Source organism: Anarhichas minor, unplaced genomic scaffold (genome assembly GCF_050575085.1).
Source record: "Anarhichas minor isolate MPS153535 unplaced genomic scaffold, ASM5057508v1 ptg000043l, whole genome shotgun sequence".
Classification (NCBI taxonomy): domain Eukaryota; kingdom Metazoa; phylum Chordata; class Actinopteri; order Perciformes; family Anarhichadidae; genus Anarhichas; species Anarhichas minor.
The window spans coordinates 5,295,625-5,316,588 of NW_027466489.1; the positions used below are offsets into that span (position 1 = coordinate 5,295,625).

Genomic DNA, 20,964 nt, shown 5'->3' on the forward strand with positions numbered 1-20,964 from the left:
GTTTCTCATTACAGTAAGTGAACTTAAGTTGCAGGGTGGGATTAAAACAATGCATCTTTTAATAATGATATCGTATCAACACAGTAAAATGACATAATGTCAACATCATTATAATGAGAGACTGGCGATGTAAATCAGTTTCTCCTCCAACAGTGCAGATAACAATGCAAGTAGTCCTTTCTAAGTATGAGATATGGTAGGTTGTCTGTGACCATGTCCACCACATGTCCCCCACACCATCCCTAGAAGGAGCTGGAGCAGATGGCCACATGGTTCAGCGAGGAGGGACTCACTCCTGACTCCCCTAAGGAGGCTCAGCTGTGTTTGCTATGGAGCGCCCTCCAGCGCACAAGGAGCCGTCTTAACAGTGTGACATGGGACTTGGACACCCAGCGCTCACAACACTTAGCAGAGATGGCAGAGGTAAGTCATCACTGAATTACCAGTGACGTCACCATTTTGTCAAGAAGAGAAAGAATAGCTGAGCGTCTGTGTGTCGGCCTTCTGTCTCGTCTGTAAGGTACGCAAGTCCCTGGAGCAGATCCGAATCTTTACAGAGCACAAAGACGTTTTGACTCAGGAGATACAAGATGAAAACGATCAGCTCAAGGACCAGCTGGGACGCGTAATATCCCTTCAAGGTTGGACATTTTGACCTGTACACTACCTACAAATAAGAAGAATCCAACAGCAAGAGCAGTAGTGACATCATTAAAACGTCTGGATTTGCATCTGCACTACGACAAAAATAGTCTCTTAAAATTGTTGTATTTTCTCCCAATAGCTTAATAGTATATATTTTGAGAATAACATGCAGGTATTTTGTCTCATACACTGAAGGCTCTCTTCTTATCTCTTTTTAATGTATCATTCGCAAGTTTTTTTTTGGCAACACAAGCCATGTTAGCTGTCCCATCTTGTTGGACAATTTGATAAGACATGTCACACCTGTAGTTGGTGGAGTGGTTAACCAAATGTACATTTTCCAAACCAACTGTAAGACAACAGGGCAGACAGGAGCAGCTCAAGGTACATACGTTTACTGGCCTGGGTAGAAAGTCTTAACAGGTGTAACTGAGACAGGTAACAGGAAGGAGGCAGGGAAAAAAGGGTGCCGGCAGACAGGCACATAACCAGAGTCTGGTTCGAGAGACATGTTGCAGGCTTCAAGGGCTGGAAATCAGCAGCACAACTCTGACAATCTGGTGGGGAATGAGTGGAAAAGGGCTGGTTATATACTGCAGGGCTGATGAGTGAAAGTGGAAACAGGTGATCGGGCGACTGTGACATGTGGGAAAGTCGGAAGGCATCCGGTGGATGGATGGGGAATGGCAATGCAGGGGGAAGTGGGAATGTGGCAGACCCCCCAGTCCACATCCTCAGATACTAAAGCATTATATATATATATATATATCTTACTCTGTCGATATTCTCTGTTGTGATAGATTCCCAGATAAGTGAGGTGGCTAAGATGCTGTACCAGCAGGGTCTCACAGAGTTGATTCACAGCAACCCCAGTGAGCAGGTGGCCTACCTCCTGGTGGAGAGAGCCTCCCTGCTTGAGTCGAGTGAGGATCCTAACAATCTGTCGGCTGATGGAAACACGGCCAGCCTGCTGGGGACTGAAGCCCAGGCATTGAATAGCAATGCAAACCAGGTTAGAGGAAGATTTTTTTTGTCTTCTTCATTTGTTAAAAGGGCATGCTGTACACATACCGGGCAAAGACTTACTCTGCGATCTAATGTTGTTCCACAGTCTTCCCACAAGGGGGCACCACGTCACGGCCAGAGCCCATGGAAGAGACTCGTTGGACTCCACAAAGCGTCACAGAGCAAACACACTTTTATTCCTGTACGTCTGTTTATCTACAGTCATATTTCTGCATCCCATACTAACAAACACTAAAAACTGCACTCAGGTCAGTTGCAAAATCAGGGACAATAAGCCACAGTGACTTCAATTTGTGTATCCCAAAGTGCACGCTTGAATATGAGGATCTTTTTTGCATGTCTTCCATTAAAAACTTCTGTTCAGCAGCATTCACATTAACTGCAACCTTTTGTTTTTGTTCCAGTGTTATTAAGCTCTGTTACCAGCTCACGCTAGGGAACTTTGCATGGCAGAAGAAATTCAAGATACTACACCACTGATGCATCTTGATTCAGTGCACTTCTCAAGGTCTCTTGTCTGTTTTTACATGCATTTATGAACATTTCTTTTTTTTTTTATTAATTGGTTCTCTTCATTGTAGAGCAATCACTTCACTATTGCTCAGGCGCTCTTTCCATCTCTCTTTAGATTGAGGCCATGCATTTGGCTGGCCAGACAAGCAGCGTTGAGAGGGAATGTTCCCGTCTGGAGCGGGACCTGGAGGAGGGCTCCCGCCGGCTGGCCATGGCCCACAATGAGATCCGGCGTTTGACTGATGAGCTGGAGTCTGCTCATTTGACCCAAAGAGCTTATGGTGGGAGATATGTATCAGCTACTTAGAAGCAGACTGTGTTTTTTTCACCATGATAAAACACAGTCTGCTTCTAACTCGCTCATAAAGTTAAGTCAAGTTTCCCAACACTGCTACAAAACAAAACATCACAAACTTTCAGCATAATCCTTTATATATATACTGTATATTACTAGCATTCAGAAGTTATTTTACCATCATACAATATCCAAACAGACTCTGAACTTAAACTGAAGTTACCACCAACTTCCACTGCTCTGAACTGAAGAGGAAACTCTGGCAGCAACTTTGAGTTTATTCTGACATCTGTGCTTCTTAGAACCTGAGCTGCAGGCAGCACAGCAGGAGGTAGATGAACTCCGGCAGGAAGTACAAAAACTGAAGAGCTATGGTAAGAATTATGTTTCATGTGTATTCTTTAGTCTATTTCCAAAGAATTGCCAGATGTTACCGAGCTTATATTGGGTGTAAAAGGCAGACAAGATACAAGCTACAATCCACCACACAGCTCAGATTAATCTATTTCGTATACTTACTCACACAGGCTGGAGATTATCCCAGCATGCACTGGGTGAGAGGCAAGGAGCACACTGGACATGTCACCAGTCTATTACACACGTAAACAAACAGTCACACTCGTGTTCCCACCGCTAAGACAATTTACTCTTTCAATTTCACTCAACCTGCAGGGGCCAGATGTATAAAATATGTGTACGCACAAAACACATGCATACTCCTTTGCCCTACACATAAACTGATATTTATGTAGGACGTCAGTAGTTTAGTCTTTTTGTGGAAATCAGGCTTGTGCATGTGCGCCCAGCTCCACAGTGATTGAGATATACAGAGTCAGGCACACATACATATAGATCTGACGAAAAGGAAGCATATGCATATTTCTGTGTTTGCATGTTTACATGGTTTCTGTTTTAGTTTTGAAGCTGCACCCTTTTTGAATCTGGCCCCACCTGGTCTTAAGGTTGTGGGAGGAAACCCACACATACAGGGGGTGAATGTGCAAACGCCACACAGAAATGGCAACCTGACTGAGCCCGCTCGCTGCCCTAGATCTGAGACTCACAACAATATTTACATTCTTTGTTAAATCATATAAAAAAGTGCCCAAAAAAACCCAACCTCAATGATCAATGTTTGTATTTTCAGTGTGCAAAATGTTAGAATACTCACAATCGAACAGCATTTCACAGCCAAGAATGCGTGATAACAGTGAAATTATTAACATGTATTGTTTATAATCAGATAAGTGCATCATCTGACTTTACTTCAAAAGAAATAGTGGAACTGCAAAAGGCCAAAGAGCTGAACGATCGCCTGGACCTTGAGATCAGAGCCTTGAGGAGCCGGGTGCGCACCCTGGATGCTGAGAAAAGTTCTCTGCAGCAGATGGTAAGATAGATGCTGGAATAAGGTACTTTATCAGTAAACACTACATCAAGAATTGTATTTTCCACACTTTTTTGCAGGAAACACTTTCGACTTTGCGTAAGAGAATAAGCAAGCATTGATAGTTCTAGTAGGAACCACACACGTCACTCTCATTGATGCTCTCAGCTGGTAAGTCGTTATTAATTATATGAGGGTGGAAGGTCCTAATTTTGTGCAGACTAAGGCAGTTATTTCACTCTACTTTATTTCAAACTGCGGGCCCATATTAAAATTGGAGCTAAATCACACTTTTTGGAGAGTGTGTGTGCGTGTTCTGCATGTTGTAAAGCTCGCTTACATCTAAACCTGAACAAAGTGCACATAGTTAAGTACTGTTTCCCTTTTCTAAGGTATAATGTTCATGAGACTAATTCTGGCAACATTGATGTCTCAACAGTCACAAACAGTTGTGCATTTGCCCTGTACGTTTGTGGGAATAATCTAGCGCTCTACAGATAATAACTAAGCTAATGGACTGTTAGTGTTTACATTCACATTCATTCTGCTCGCTGAGACTTGTGTTTGTATAGCACAGCATATATTCAATGTGTGTGGTGTAGAAATACAGATCAATGACCATTGACCATTGATGTGTACCAATTCTTTCCTGTTTGCTCAACCAACAGACGGGAACCATTTTACATTAATTGGCATTCATTTTGATAAATAAATCATCTTCTTTCAAGCAAAAATAACCAAAATTTCACTGGCTCCAGCTTCTCAGATGTGAAGATTTGTTGATTTTTTGACAATATAGTAATATAGTAAACTGAGCACATTTAGATCTAAAGATAACAGGCTTTGTAAATTACCAAAGAAATATTTTTTTAATTTAATCCAACAGTACCTCCGCAGCCCACTAGATGACGCTCTGAGGTCCACCAGTGGGTCCTGTGGTAGAGAACAGCTGTTATAGACTAAATGATTACTTGATTGGCTGAGAAAATTATCAGCAGATGATTCTGTAATGACAATGAGTTGCAGCCCTACTGTACTGCGTATGTGTTTGTCTCAGGTGGTGTCTCTGCAGGAGCAGCCGCAGCTCCACACTGAGCAGGTTCAGGCCGAAGTAAGCCTCATTGATTAACTGTGAAAACAAATATCTGTTTTAGATGTTCGAAGGCTACAGTATGCTCTGTTCAAAGTCAAGTGCTGATTGAAATCACATTTAGAGACACTTCTCTTTTCTTTTTTTTTTGTCAGCACGACACATATTTATTTGCATTAACCATTAAAAGTCTTTAAAATCCCTACACTCAGCCTCACTCACTTTCATATTTGCTCCCAGGTTTCTTCTCTGCAGAGGGAGGTGGAGCGGCTGGAGTCAGCCATGCAGGAGCAGCAGCAGCAGCTCCTCACTGTGCAGGATCAAGCCAACCTGGTTAATGAGTTAGCTACAGTATGTTTCACTGTACACATTCTTCAGCATTACATGATATGATTGCTTTCACTGCTATCACCAACTCAAACAGACTACAACTGGATTTTATGTCAAACAGCAAAGGTTACACTCAGTTTGGTTAATAATATTCATACGCATGGATCCCTGTGCAAAGAAGTTTAGCTGAACAGGCTTGAATTACTGACCTGGTCTTATTCTTTTCAAACACAGTGTCAAGTCCATTGGTATTAACAAGCGTGACTCATGGAATGAAGTTGGTGTCAATACATGCGTGAATATTGATCGTGTTGTGTCTCTAGTCCCAGACAACCAAATTGATTCAGAGCAATGAGATCTGCAGAGACTTACAAAATAAACTCAGCGCTCAGGCGACATGCCTTTTGAAAGCAGAGTCAGAAGTGAGTGATTCACAACATCAAAAGATTATTGATAATTACATTAAAGACAACCTTTTTTTTTTCAAGAAATTTACTACAATGGCCTTTGTTCCTATTGATGTCATCATGACATGATGTCAAAACCTCTTATCCTTTCAGGTGCATTCCCTCAAGCAGCAGCTGGATACCTCCCATTATGACCTGGATAACCTCATAGCTACCATCTATACCAAAGAAAACAATGTTCAGGATCAAAAGTAGGAGATTCTACCTCCACACACCATCCAGCAGCTGCTGTATGGGCACGCTAACTCTCAATGTTGCAGTAACACAGGGGTTAGTGAAGGTTTGTGTGTGTGTGTGTTTGAAGGCTGTGGAAGGAAAATGGGCAACATTTTGAAAACGCTTACTGTCAGCTGAAAGATGATAAAGAGCTACAGACACAACTACAGCTGCTGCAGAACAACGAAAACACACTGCGTAAGGTAAGTTGTTATATATTTGACTATATTGGAGAACTGGTAATTTATCAGGACTATATCTGGTTACGTATTGTAAGTTCCATTCATTGTGCGACTGTTGGCCAGTACTAAAGGGCAGAAACTGTTGCCAACCACTTTAAAAGCTAAAGAAAAGCTGTAAATTAATTTCAATGTGCCAGCTTGAGTTGCTAATTGATGACATGCATTGTACATGCACGTGACGGTTAATTCCTATCCTTGCTGATGTCTGTATTTTGGACCACAGGAGTGTCCTGATTATCAAGAAGCAGTAAAGACTCTGTTGGCCACCCAAGAGGAGTGTGAGACACTCAAGAGGGAGATCTGTGAAACCCTTAAATGCCTCGACAAAGAGCGGAGGTAACTAAATAAAAAACACAATTCAAAGCTTGATGAAACTGTAATATTTTATTCATCCAATAATATTTGTACGTGTGAACGAACAACAAATACTTTTCTTCAACCCGCAGAGGACATTGAAAACTTTGAAACATTGAAAACATATGACAATGTCCCTTCATAGTACAATATGATGATAATATATGTTGTATGCAGTGGTGTATAAAGTACCCAAAAGCCATACTTGAGTAAAAGTAAAGATACCTTACTGGAAAATGACTCCAGTAAAAGTCACCTATTAGAATACTACTTGAGTAAAAGTCTTAAAGTATCTGATCTTTATTGTACTTAAGTATCAAAAGTAATTTTCTGATATTAAATGTACTTAAGTATTGAAAGTAAAAGTACAAGTAAATGCTGTTAATAAAAAAGCAAAGGGTCAGAATTTTGAGAATTATGAAGTTTATTCTTTTAAGTGCTGTGGCACCATGACCAAGGACATGGAGCTGTGTTGAAAATAATTGGGTTGATGTGATCCATGCAGGAGCAACAATGTTCAACATAATATATTGTACATAAGTATACTTTTGCATCTACGATGAACTTATCATCATAATTCTCCGAAAAGCAATATGACACAATGAAGGAGTTGTAACAGTGCGTTTATAAGTATGCTCATTCCGACTAGAGGATGTAGAGGGCAAATGCATAATGTTGTGTTCAGCAAAAAATATCCACTTGATGCATCAGGTCAGTGTTGTGAGAAAGGACACCTGCCTTGTGAACTCCTATGGGCCTGATTTGAACACAATAGGCAAAGGTTTTGCTCAAGCTGAATCTGCAATTGGGCGACTGCTACCATCATAACTCCATCTGATCATCCACAAAATGACTCAAATATCAAAACATGATCAATACTAAAGCAGCACCGAAAGTAACAACCCAGTTATTACTTGAGACTGAAACATGTCCTGTTCATCTTCAAAAGAAGTTGGTTTTCAAAATAGAGCACACGTGACTAACGTGACATTTGGACACTTATAATAATAATATATTATTATACTGCAATCATTTCTATAACTGTAACGACGGCCAGAGCTGCGCTTCTCACCGAGAGGCTGCCTTTCAGAACCTGTTAATCATGAAGGTCCATGTCAGAAAAGGAACACTCTCAACACGTCCTGTGTAAGTGATTGCTTGCAGGCTTTCTGATAATTCACGTTACTTTTTTTTCCTAAATTGCGATAATAACGAAAGTTAACAGTCGACAAAGTGTTGCATGCAGTGGACGTTATCCTTAACACAGCAAGTCTGAACTGTAACGGAACAGAACGTAATTTAAACTTTAACGGAGGGAAATGAAGACGCTGTAGACATCTTAACGCTGATTGGCCAAGACTCGACACATCAAAGATGTTCTATTGAAGATCACGACATCACCTTTTCTCCTCGTCTCACTCCAATCTGAGAAACGCTGGCTGACCAGTTGACCCCCCCAAAACAATCTCTACGGATCTACATGATTCACGTGGATGATATATTTTGATTCAAAACGGCGAATTTCGCCGAAAAGTGACAAGTTTGCAGACATGTTGCTTGCAGTCTGTTCCACCACAGTCCCCGACGCTGATTCATTTTGTTTCTAAAGATAGATTTGATTTTGTAGCGAGTAACGAAGGTTTCAGGGGAAATGTATCGGAGTAAAAGTATCAGTTTTCTTTGCAAAATGTAGTGAAGTAAAAGTAAAAGTCAACAGAAATATAAATAGTAAAGTAAAGTACAGATATCCAAAAAAACGACTTAAGTACAGTAACGAAGTATTTCTACTTCGTTACTGTACACCACTGGTTGTATGGCTTTCTTTTGCCACGGTTAAATCGTGATTTAATATAATATATATAAGTAATGTGTTACTTTGGTCTATCTTCTTACAGTAAATACCATGAAGTGAAGGAAAAGCACAAAGCAAAACTGTGTCGAGCCAAACAGAAATGTGATGAGGAAACAACATGGCGTGATGAGAAGATAAAGAATCTAGAGCGGCAGCTGTCCTTGTGTTTCCATTCATTGTCTAAGGTAAATCCTACTTCACGCAAAAGAAACAAAAGTTTGAGGTGGGGCACCTGGATTAATCGATCACTATTTGTTTTGTTTTTTCACATGATGGATTTAAATATCACAATGTATTCCCACCTGTGTTAACATGAGTGTTTGCTGTACGTACATATATTGACTCAGAGGTGGTCAGTGAGTGGTCAGTGACCACGGTAACAAGGCCATCATGGAATATGTTAAACGGTGTCAGCGCTGAAAGCCCGTAGGAGATGCTGAGTCATGGTGTAATTCCTGTATTGACTCACTCTATAGACCTTTCGAAACAAATGGCATTATATAAATCAGATGATTAATTGAAGGAAATTCAAATTGTTTTTCTCTTCCAGGAAAAAGAGCTTACAATAAGTATTACTGTGGAAAATGAGAAACTACTTGTTGAGAGGAGGAGGCTACTACAACAGCTAAATGAGGAGGAGCACAACAAGAAAGACAGTAATCTAACAGCCTCTTTGTCCAAATGCAGGTACTTAACTCAAACAGCCAACACTTAGCTGTGTGATTCCAAAGAGTCCACACATTATGTTCAGAGGATTACTGCAGATTTACCAAATGTGTGATCATTGACAAAGAAGAGATGTTTGTATTGATCTCAAGGGTGGACTTTCTAGAGATGGAAAACAAGAAACTAGGAAACAAAATACTCCACATGTCCAATCAGCTAGCTGTCCTGGAACGCACCCTGCAAAACCTGCAATCACTCCACTTTGCTGAGGTACGGGGCATAATAACCATAATAATAACATGTTATAATAATATGCTCACAGTGATAATGCTAACATGTCGGTTATTGTTTAGCAGGTGTAATGTTGACCATGTTCACCAATTTAATTTAGCCTGTTAGCATGATTGTTTATGTGTATATGTGATAGACCATAAGTTCATTATTTAAGTTACAGAAAGGGTATGACCGTATAAGTGTTACTTCTGTCCACTCCCTTTTTGGGACATCAAATATTAATTTATTTATAATCAGCTGTATATGTTTACTGTTCATTTCATTAGTAATTCTTGAGTTTTTTTTCTTGTTATTTGTAGCATGTTTAAAATAAATCTAACTTTTGGTGATTAGCACTAAACAAAGTACAGCTTGGGCTGATAGGAATGATTGTTTTCAAGTTTGGTCGTAAACCAAAAGGATTGTAAACATTTTGACCAGATGAAAAGCCAACCAACATTGCCATGCAAGGGCCATGCAGCTAAAACAATAAATGGAGAGACAACTTTTCAATTCATGTTTTTTGTAATTTACAAAGCTAGTTATTTTACATCTAAATGTACTCGCATATATATAAAGAACATAGTAATTCAAACAAAGTATAATTTCAATGACTGGTTGTATTTGAATATCACCAAAGCCAATCACCACACATCATCAGCTAGAGACAAACATGTTTTGTCACCGTTACCTAACATTGCCTTGAATGAAGTGACACAAGATCACTTTTTGAAACATAAGCGTGATGTGGGAGACAAACATGCGCTGTTAAAAACGTGTGGTGAGGCAGTGATGGGTGAGGGTAAGCAGAGTATTTATTTTGGTCATTCATGTTTTGTTTTTTTCCAAATTTGCAAATAAATTTTTAGCAATCATAAGTGAGCCTTAAGTTACAAAAGGTTGAGAATCTCTGATTTACTGTATATTCTTTACTGTGGTCATTGTAAGACAACTTTTTTATTATTATTATTATTAGGAACTGAAGAAAACATCTGATCGTATGCAGGGCGCATTGGACAAAACTCAGAGAAAGCAGACAGATGTGACTTCCTCCCGTCACCGTTTCATCTCTGGGCCTCTTTCTCGATCAGCAGAGACGAGCTACCTGAATCTAACCTCCGCTCAGAGACACTCGGACCCCTCGACTCCCCCGGCTGCCCTCAGCAACTCAGAGAGTACGTGTTCCTAAAATTTACCATGTATCTGCAACATGAATATACTGTACAGAAATAGTGATATGTAAATAAATTAAGTTGATAAACCAAATACCAGAAGAATTTCCCTTTCTCTGTCTCCGTCTTTTCATTTGGTTTCATTTTTAAGTTGACAAAATTATTTAACTCTCCAGATCTGAGTGACAACAGCTCTCATATAAAAAAATGTTGAATATTCTCATAAAATTGTATCCATTTCTTGTAACTGTTCAAAATCTAGACTTCAAACTTTTCTAAAGGCCTGAAACCTGATCTGATTCACATTTACTATGCATGCATTTCATAATCACACAACCTACGCAGACCTACTCATCTTGCACTTTGTCTTCACAGTCATGTTTTTTTTTCCTTTGCACGAATGATAATGAGCTGTTTTGCACTCTGCCCCCTGGCCCCAGCACTCTGGGGCCAGGGGCGTTTGAGAAACCACAGTACATACCGTAGCAGCTGTTCATTCTAAACTCGCCTTAAGAGCTACAGCTCTGCCGCATTAAATGTACTTTTATTATGTTTATGTTAAAGCCCCAAAATGTAATTTTTGTTCCAATTGCAGTGGCTGGTTGCCCGTTGTATTTGTTGGCATTTAAACTACAAACAGTCATTTGTCCCGTTGGCCTCTTGGTCTGTCAAACACACCGAGACATCTGAATAGACGGTTGCTACGTCTCAATAGATTTTTAACCAAAGGGATCCATTCTGAATTAGTGGTCACAGATAAATCGGTTGGCTGTTACAGCTACTTGTCAGCAATAGCTTCACACTTTAACTCCATATCAATTATCATGCACGAACAATAATAAAACATTTAATATAAATGTACACGATGTAATGTATAAGAATGGACCACATTATGGTCTTATAAGTCCTCAAACCTATAGCCAACACTACCACTCCACAACTTGGACATTTTATGTGTGGCCTAGTTATCAAAGGTGTTGTTTACCAGAGAGCACTGTAATGCCCTGCACCAGTGTTTCCTATTAATTACCTAGACTGAGAGGGCCCACCAAAGTTTATTCTTTTGTACTGCCAGTTTCATCATGAACAAAAAATATTTTTACACTTCTCAACAGGTGGGCTGTTTGGCCCGTTTCAAAAAGTATATTCAAGGTAGTATCATTGGATTACAATTACTGATGCATTAATGTCTTCATCATTTAAATGTTGCAGCTTCTAAAAGGTGGAGCTGCTTTAACTACTTTATATACTCAATAGATAGATAGATAGATAGATATAGATACACACACACACACACACACACACACACACACACACACACACACACACACACACACACACACACACACACACACACACACACACACACACACACACACACACACACACACACACACACACACACACACACACACACACACACACACACACACACACACACACACACACACACACACACACACACACACACACACACACACAACTTGAGTAGCCTAAATGTACGTTACATTCCACCCCTGCTAGAACAAGAACACAAAGTTCTTCATAGATCTAGCCTCTAAATGTTGCTCTCAAAGTGCACCAGATTGATGCATCCAACTTCAAAAACATACAAAATCTTTTTTCTGGGGAAGCATGCCTCTACCCCCCTAGAGGGCCCACGGTCCACCCACCATATTCCCACACAATGCTTACAAGGTTGGCTTACAAAACACATTGCATTTGTATCCTACTCCAATAATATAAATGTGAAAAAAGGTCAGTGATTTCAGACTAATAAAAAAAAATATATATACATAAATTAACAAACTGGCAAAACCAGAGCAAAAAAAAAAAATAATAATAATAAAAAAAAAAATTAAAAAAAAATCCACACTTGCAGAAGTTTAACTAAATATAAAGAGCCAGGGAGCACGACGACCTGACAGCGTAGCATTTGTTATATAGTTCTCACACCCTTTACTAAATAAAGGAGTCAATTTTGCACATTACTTCAAAAAAAACACTAAGGTGTGCGAAGTGAATCATAATATTTTGGTGCCCACAGCACTCGGGCGACTTTTATGTCACTCCTGTAGCCGATACTGGTGTCCCAGCAGTACTCCGGAGAGAGCACCCTGCTCGGCTTGTGAAGCCACATGTACTTGTTGAGATGGCTCTCGTCGTGCCACAGAGCCTCCACGTTATTCTGTTTATCCTCCATGATGCCCTGATAGCAGGCCTCAGTCAACGCTTTTACACTCTTCCATGAACCTCCAAAGATGGCAGCGTGGTAGTAAAAATCCCCAGTTTGCATGTACGCCTTAGACTTTGGGTTGTGGTCGTAGGTAAACAAACTCTTCGGAATGCGGTAGTAGTAGGCGTGGAGCAGAGCCACAGAATCTCCCAGAGCCTCCGAGCCAAATCTGCCAGTGAACACCTGATCCACGTCGAAGCAAAAGACATGCGTGCAGCGGTGGCGAATATCCGACTCGATGACATCTGATATGGTTTTCATTCGCATCATAGAGATGTCCTGCCACCTAGATTTCCTCTCCACTTTGATAACCTTTACGCTTCGCTGAGGAGCGAGCTTGATGTCTGGCACCTTCTCCGGCACATCCGTAAAAATGTAATACGTCACGGGCAAACCCAACATAAAGTGATGCTCTGATGAGTTCAGGAAGGTCCCGAGGTAGGCATCCAGGTACCTTTGGTGGGAGGAGAGACGAGGACAACGGCATGTTCCAACAAACGAAATAGCAATTGGCAGACCAGGATTTATTCAGGTGTGATGACAGTTTATCCAAACAGTTGTTACAGAATTCATGCGGAAACAAACCTGCCGACAGCAAACACCGTTAGAGCCACAGAGGATCCTTCCTTCTTGTGCACCTGGTCGTAAAGGTCAGGGTCAAACATTCCTTCCCAGATGATGGGAGCTTTCCAAGATGTACACGTTTGCACGTTAGTTCTGGACCTGAAATACAGGGCGAATTTTTATTCTTTTTTCTCTCTTTTTTTGTAGTTTGCAATATTATGATGAAAATAAATACATTGGCTTTAAAAATGTGTTTGGTGGGATCGCTGATTCTCTCATTTTATTACACACATTTCTCTATTCTGAATTCCCTTCTTCAAAAGTCTTCTTTACCAACATGCAGCTCAGCATAGCAGTTAATCTCACATGCAAAATCCACTAAAGCAAGAAGTCTGCGTCAGTATGATTTATTTTCCTAAAAGTAATTCCAGTAAAAACTATTTCACTCATTGGTTTCTTTAATTCCTTTTTCTAATTTTCTACATTTAAAAAAAATTGCGTAATCTGTGGTCGAAGTAAAACATGTATATTCTCGGCCTTCTGTGCAACTTTAGTTGTCAGAGTCCGGTGACCAAGTACATTTCACTCTATAGCTCTTAATTTGCTGTAATAATTACCCTAGTTTGATTTATTCATATTTTATATTAATAATTATATTGCATTCACATTGGGAAGGGTAACCTGATTTTTTTTTTCAGCACACCCTATCAACCACATCGGCCTTTTGTAAATCTAAAGTTTAAGGCTGCAGTTATTATACTATACTATTGATCATTTTGTCTTTAAAACATCCCGACACCGAAGGTGACACAACCTCAAAACCTCAAAACATTCAGTTTACTTTAGAATGGTAATAATTAATGGTTAATTCATTATCAAGATAGTTGCCTATTATGTTTCTGCCGATCTACTAATCAATTGATCTCATCTCTACAACATTTATTCATTCTTTCAATTATGTTTTCTGCGAGAAAACAGACACATTTGAATACTAAGGCTAAACACTGCTGTGCTTTAAAAACATCAAATATTGCAGAAATATAAACACTAAAAGTTCCTGCTGTGTTTTGTCACATTCATTATCAATCGTTTTTTTTTTCAACCCCAAATTGTGAAAGTATGAAAAATAAAGGAAATAAAGGAATCACATATAACCCGTTTCTTATTTGCGTCAGGAAGTAAAAAATAATTTGCCCTGAACTTCACATGGTTAGGATTGGGGAAATTTAAGAACACAATCAGTGATTAAACCGTTGGTTTCTCAACATGTCAAACGTGGTAATGTTGGTTTGACTTTTCTGAATTTGAACATTTTACAAAAAGGGACATTTTATTTCTAGTGCTTTCAGTGATGAATAAACAGTGGATTCATGACCATCTGTGCAGCCAAAACGTAAGGTTTTAATAGTCTTACCAAAGGTTGAGGCTGGTGTCCACACTGTTGTCAAGAACCAGCATCTTTGCACTTTCCAAAGAGCATTTGTCCATAGGTAGTAGGCCTACTAAAAGTCTGATACCAAAAAGATAACCAAAGTTAAACAATGTTATGTTTGCATAACTGGGAAAGTATGTGGTGTTTTTTTTTTATTTAAATACAGACTCACCTCAACGATGGAGATATTATGTAGAGAAAGAGCGCGATAGGAATGCAGAGCACACATTTCAAAACACCCTTCGTCTTCTGAACATGTCTACAGGAAAAAAAGCCACAGACTGATTAAACGCTGAATCACAATTCAGAAAATGCAAAACTGTGTGACACAATAGCCGAAACAATAACGTTGATTACCCCATGGTTGAAAAACGCTTCCAAGCTCAGTAGACCATGAACTCTCTTGTAAAAGAAAGTGAAGGCAGCAGGTTCATGGACGAGAGAAAGGAGAAGGGGCTGTTAAACCTTTTCAATATGATTATACGTACAAGCTCATTGGTTCAAATCAGCCAACCTACATACGGCTGCACCATCCTTTGACATGTTTTAATATTGGTTATGATACCAGAGTTTTGATCCCAAAATTATACTTTAATTAATGTATGTATGTATGTATGTATGTATGTATGTATGTATGTATGTATGTATGTATGTATGTATGTATGTATGTATGTATGTGTGGGGTTACCCTGGGCTTTTGTCTTCCGTGGGTTTAATCCTAGACGTGTCGCATAATAATAATAATAACAACAAGACTATAATGGTATGATAAGTTGTTTAAACTCTTAAGAATCTCTGGCTGAGTTACAAGAGTTAATTATTATTTGTTGCAGTTTTCGGAAGTAAAGCATCCAACAATCAGACTAAAACCTTCTCATAAAGTCCTTGCAAATTAACCGACATGAACTGAACACGTTTAAGTAAACCAACATATATTGTCCACTGAACACAGTAAACACAAAATACTACATTTTCTAACAGACATTTAAAAAAAAAAGTGTTGATACCTTAAGCCGTAAGTCGCTGTCACGCGCACACAAGTCGTCCAAAAATATTTACAAGACAAGATTCAACCTGTTGTGTCCCTCACGACGTGGCACACTGCACAGCAACGTTGTGCGTCCTCAGGTGAAAAGTGGAAAGGTATGCTCTTCATCCGCCTTAACGTCACACAGGTGAACTGGCCGCTCCACAGTCATCGCGTGTTAATGCGCCCACAGACCCTACATTTATATTATCTTTGCGTTTGCAGAAATTCACCGAGTGTCGAAACCGCCCTTGATAAAAAGGGGAAGGACCCGGCGGATGTAAATCTCTCAACAACTAAATAAAAAGGGAAACAATCAGATTGTAAATAATTAATTAAGAGGTAATCCAGTTTAAAATGGCACCGAGACAAAAACAACCCTTAGATTTCCAACCCAGATAATTGACTGTCAACACACATGAGAAGCAAAACTGTGTGAGCTCAGGAGGACAGAAACACTCCTGGTCAGATGAATAAACTGCGCGCGTTAACGGTTCTGTTTTTTTTTTTTTAATGTATGGCTCCATTACGAAACGTCCTCTACACATGGTACTGATTGCCACAAACTAAACACGCCCATCATGTGGCTTGCGTTGTCATTATTTCATCACATGGAGCTGTTTGTGACAACATCGGAGTGGTGATAATTATCATATTGATAATGAGTTTAGATAGATAGATACTTTATTCATTTAATTTAATTTAATAATCTTTTTCTGTGAATGATTACACAAAGGAATGACAACAAACTGCAGAATCAGAAAACTCTGAACAAATAATGAAGCATCTATATCTGTTGTGAGGTATGCCTGAGGTCACGTGAAGTTACTAATACCCGTGGGTGTGTTTGCTTTGTGTAGCCCCAAGAGATGTTCACTCATGTGAACACTGAATCAGTGAACAATTCCTGTTATCTCTGTATTCGTTTTTTACCCTATTAATCATACTCATGTACAATGATAGAGTAAGTGCTCTGTATAAAGACAGTAAGCCCTACTACAAGCATAGAAATAAGACCCATAACATCAAACCTGGTTGGAACGAGTATGTAGCTGAGTATCGTGCTGAAGCCTGTGACGCTTTCAAATCATGGGCTATAGCTGGTAGACCCAGACAAGGGCCAGTGCTTACAAGAAGCTCACCAATGCTAGATATAAGTATGCCATTCGCTTCATTTGCAAAAAATGATCAAACCATGAGGGCTGATTCCATGGCCAAGAAGCTGCTGAGCAACAACGTTGTTGATTTTTGGAAAGAAGTGAGAGCTCTTAACTGTAAAACATCTTTACCATCTTTACCATGCACTACAGATGGAATTTGAGGAACAGACATAGTAAGTTGTTTTTCAAACTGAGCCAAAGAGGTGTCCCCACATACATTGTGAGAATTCTGGCTTACTGGTATGCGCACCAGACTATGCATGTAAAATTGGGTAAAAGTGTCTCAGCCCCATTTGGGGTTAGCAATGGTGTCCGACAAGGGGGAATTTTGTCCCCAGTTCTGTTTAATCTATATATTGATGATCTGTCCAAGCAATTGAAAGCTTGTAATACTGGGTGCATGATTGTAAATACTCTGGTTAATCATATCATGTATGCAGATGATCTGGTGATCTTTAGTCCACCTAGCGCTGGTCTTCAGCAGCTCCTCACTACTGTGGAACATGACTTCAAATACAACGCCAGTAAGAGTGTTATGTTGATCTGGCGAACCAAAGAGGGCAAATGTCTAAACTTCCCTTACTTCAAATTGTCTGATAACAATCTTGGTGTCTGTGAAGTAAAATGTCTTGGTCATTTTTTAACAGAACACATGACCCGATGATAAAAACATTTCTAGGCAATGACGTAGGATTTATACACAAGCAAACAGTCTCTCACGCAAGTTTGGTATGTGTACAGAAGGAGTGGAGATGTCTCTGTTCAGAGCATATTGTACATCACTCTACACTGCACACTTGTGGTCAAACTACTAAAAAAAGAGCTTACAGAGACTTCAAGTAGCTTATAATGACGCCATGAGAATACTGTTAAAGAGACCGAGATGGAGTAGTGCCAGTGAAATGTTTGTGGCTGCAGGAGTCAGTACTTTCCAAACTATTTTAAGAAATCTCATGTATAAATTCATTTGTCGACTTAATGACTCTGAAAATGAGATCATAGTTGACATAACCAACATAAGGTTTAGCACCACACACTACCAGTCCCAGCTGTGGCGACATTGGTACAGCTGTCTCTTTGTAAGGCATTACTAGGCCTATGTACTTTTATTGTTTGTCTTTTTATGTACTTGTCTCTCTGGACCCTGAGTCTGAAATAAAAAAATTAAGTCTATCTATCTATCTATCTATCTATCTATCTATCTATCTATACTATAACTCCTATTTGTCTTGTGACCCTTTGAAGGGCCACACCCCTAGATTGGGAAACACTGGACTAAACCAACTGACTGTATATAGAATGAATCAGAACTATAGCTCCACCTCAAGCAGCCGCAACAGTAAAATGCTGCTTACTATTACATTGATGCATCAATATTAATAATCTGACAATGCCATGTAGAATAGTGTTTCAGTAACATGGGCCTTTCTGCTGCAGAATGAGCACTTTTGGTACATTTAGCTGATAGTACTTTGTTCTATTGGTGCTTCTACTGCAAAGAAAGGATCCACCACTAGCCTGGCAATTGTTTGCATGTTAAAGGATTACACCAGTATTTCTTGCAAGTTTTAGTCCCCCAACTACTATTTATTTACGTATATATATTATATTCCTGCTAACCTTTTTTCTTCTTTTTTTCTCTCCAGATTGTATAAATATCAATTAGCAGACAATAAGCATCAGGTCTACATTGGTATTATTAATTATTGATTGTTTTCCATGGTAATGCAGTTAGAGTGCAGATGGAGTTGAAAAGCCTGCACTATGTTGCCTCAATAACATTATTGTGCTGGAACACGCAACTGAAGTTTTAAGAGTCTGCTAATTGACTTTCATATCAAATGGCAGCTAATGGTATGATGTATGGTGTTTTGATAGACAAAAAAAAACACTTTAAGGGAAAGGAAATGCCACAGAATGGTTTGCACTGACGTAAGGTACAATTTGCAGGAAATGACCTCAAACATCCAAAGTGACATGTAATAATAATGAGATTATTGATAACTTAATGTATACAGCACTTTTCAAAAACAAGCTACAAAGTAAGTTACAAAGATATAAAAACAGATAAAAGATGAACAAATCATTAAATAGGATGCAAATAACAAATGAGGTTACTTAATAATATTTTAAGCCATTGTTTTTTTACTTCTTTTATTTTCATTTGATCTCTGCTAATTTGTAAGTGTGGTCATATACAGTTTTTTTAAATCTTTGCATAGATCCTAATCCTAATTCACCAATATGTGCAGGTTCCGTAGACACAGTTAACATGAAAAGCGACTTCCTTCTCTGCTCAGGTGGACATTACTCCACTATACTTTTACATAGCAAATAGTTGTTTGCTGCTATATTGATGGGCTGAATGTTGTATATTGCTCATTTAAGCCTTGGTTTCACCCACCTTCCTGTTTGGGGTTTATAGTCAGTGTACAGAGCTAATTGTCATAAATCTCAGCGGTACTGAGATGATTAGTGAAGTACAAATAACGAAAGGTTCTGATACACTAATTTGTCGTTATTGCTCTTAGACTTTTCTCTAATCATTGTTTTTTGGGAAACATTGGAGGGTTTTACCCCTTTGAGCTTCAAAGAGCTGAGAAGTTAAAAGGGGAAATATCTTTTTGGTACAACTCAAAATACTCAAGTACAGTATAAGTATCTTGAAATTGTAATGAAGCACAGTTCTTGAGTAAATGTACCTATATACATTCACGGAGAGTATTCAGTATTTAATATTCACTCGCTTTTACCTCGTTTTCTACCAACTCCTGAGAAAAATGTGCCTCTGTAACTGCTAAATGCTCCACTGTGTTCAACTAAATGATAAACATGTTTTATTTCAAAACGCCGATTTCTGTTTTGTGTAACTTTTTCAGGCCTCCTTGTATTCCACGACACTTAAGAGGCTCCAAACCTTACAAGATAAAGTCTGTGGAAGTAGTTTGCCGTTTGTTACTCCCTCAACTGAATCTGCACAAGAATACGTTTTATCTCACATAAGTGCAGTTTATTTATCACAAGTTATCGCTTCGCACACACTTCCTTCCTTTCACTGGTACTTAACCACCAACTGAAACATTACATGTACATTTCAGTGGTAGAGTATGTGTAACTTAGCACTTTAATGTTGAGTGGAAAGAGTAACCCAACACCTATGGCACTATAGAAAGGGTCAGATACGATTCATCAGCTGAAAGAGCATCCTTTATCTTGTTATACCGTTTCACTTGTTTTGCAGTACAATCACTTTACAATCAAAGAACACATCAAGCTTTTCACCATTACTTGTAATTATAGTTATTTATTATAAAAACAGGTTGACAGTTAATACAGTTTATTTACAGTATATATCATGCTATGAAATAAAAGCAAATGTAAAGTGATAAAACAACAGCGTAGAGTTGTAACAAATTAAGGCTTAAATGCATATAAAATGTCAACATTTTCCTCCATAAAACAATGGCAAAGAAGTGTGATGCTTCAGTTGCACATTATGGCTGGAAACCAAAAAGATGGACCTCATTATTAATGCTTTCCAGGAAAGTAACACATCTGTCTGTGTGGTGTAACATTTCAGTCTTGCCACTGCATTTATTCATTTGCTCACCCAAAGTGGACAAAAGCACTGAGTGCATGATTCAATTTAATATTAACACAGTAATCTTTCATATCGTGGTGAATCTGGCACGATAAATGCATTTAAATTATCATAGTTCTAGTTTTTTTTTGACTGTTGATAACACATTTTTGATTTACTCTGAGCAGAAAGCGCTCACATTCATCTCATCAATTAAAGTTTCAATTCAGTTGTTTTTGCTTGGTTTGTGTGATTCCTTTGTTCCTTCTTATTCAACAGTATTTTAGGAGACCGTCAGCACTGATTCAACGTGAACAGAAGAAACCTGAGGACTGCCTTGAGTCTATTTTCAGAACATTTGAACACAAACTAAAAGAAAATATATTGATTCGTCTAATTATCAGTCACACGTCATGACTGTGTTGGCGCCAGGGTAA

At 38.9% G+C, this 20,964-nt stretch overlaps 2 protein-coding genes across 3 annotated transcripts; one reads left to right on the forward strand and one right to left on the reverse strand.

Moving 5' to 3' along the window:
* Positions 1-250: 250 nt before the first annotated feature.
* LOC142970406 (coiled-coil domain-containing protein 30) lies at positions 251-10,648 on the forward strand. The gene is given in 18 exon segments (XM_076110610.1): positions 251-423; positions 521-641; positions 1,446-1,657; positions 1,757-1,852; positions 2,108-2,179; positions 2,300-2,465; positions 2,782-2,853; positions 3,754-3,869; positions 4,924-4,977; positions 5,197-5,307; positions 5,610-5,708; positions 5,847-5,944; positions 6,058-6,172; positions 6,435-6,547; positions 8,461-8,602; positions 8,968-9,104; positions 9,236-9,353; positions 10,333-10,648. Coding segments are annotated over 18 exon segments (2,217 nt in total). The 5' UTR covers positions 251-261; the 3' UTR covers positions 10,546-10,648.
* On the reverse strand, positions 6,581-16,221 carry LOC142970405 (N-acetyllactosaminide alpha-1,3-galactosyltransferase-like). Of its 2 annotated transcripts, none has more exons than XM_076110608.1 (6): positions 15,768-16,221; positions 15,118-15,162; positions 14,933-15,019; positions 14,743-14,838; positions 13,350-13,487; positions 6,581-13,218 (listed from the first exon to the last, which is right to left on the reverse strand). In XM_076110608.1, the coding sequence occupies exons 2-6, from the start codon at positions 15,120-15,122 to the stop codon at positions 12,534-12,536; spliced, it is 1,011 nt and encodes a 336-aa protein (XP_075966723.1). In that variant the 5' UTR covers positions 15,123-15,162; positions 15,768-16,221; the 3' UTR covers positions 6,581-12,533. The 2 variants fall into 2 exon arrangements, with proteins under 2 accessions (XP_075966723.1, XP_075966724.1); XM_076110609.1 differs by having other exon boundaries at positions 14,933-15,009; positions 15,768-16,219.
* Between the last annotated feature and the right edge of the window lie 4,743 nt (positions 16,222-20,964).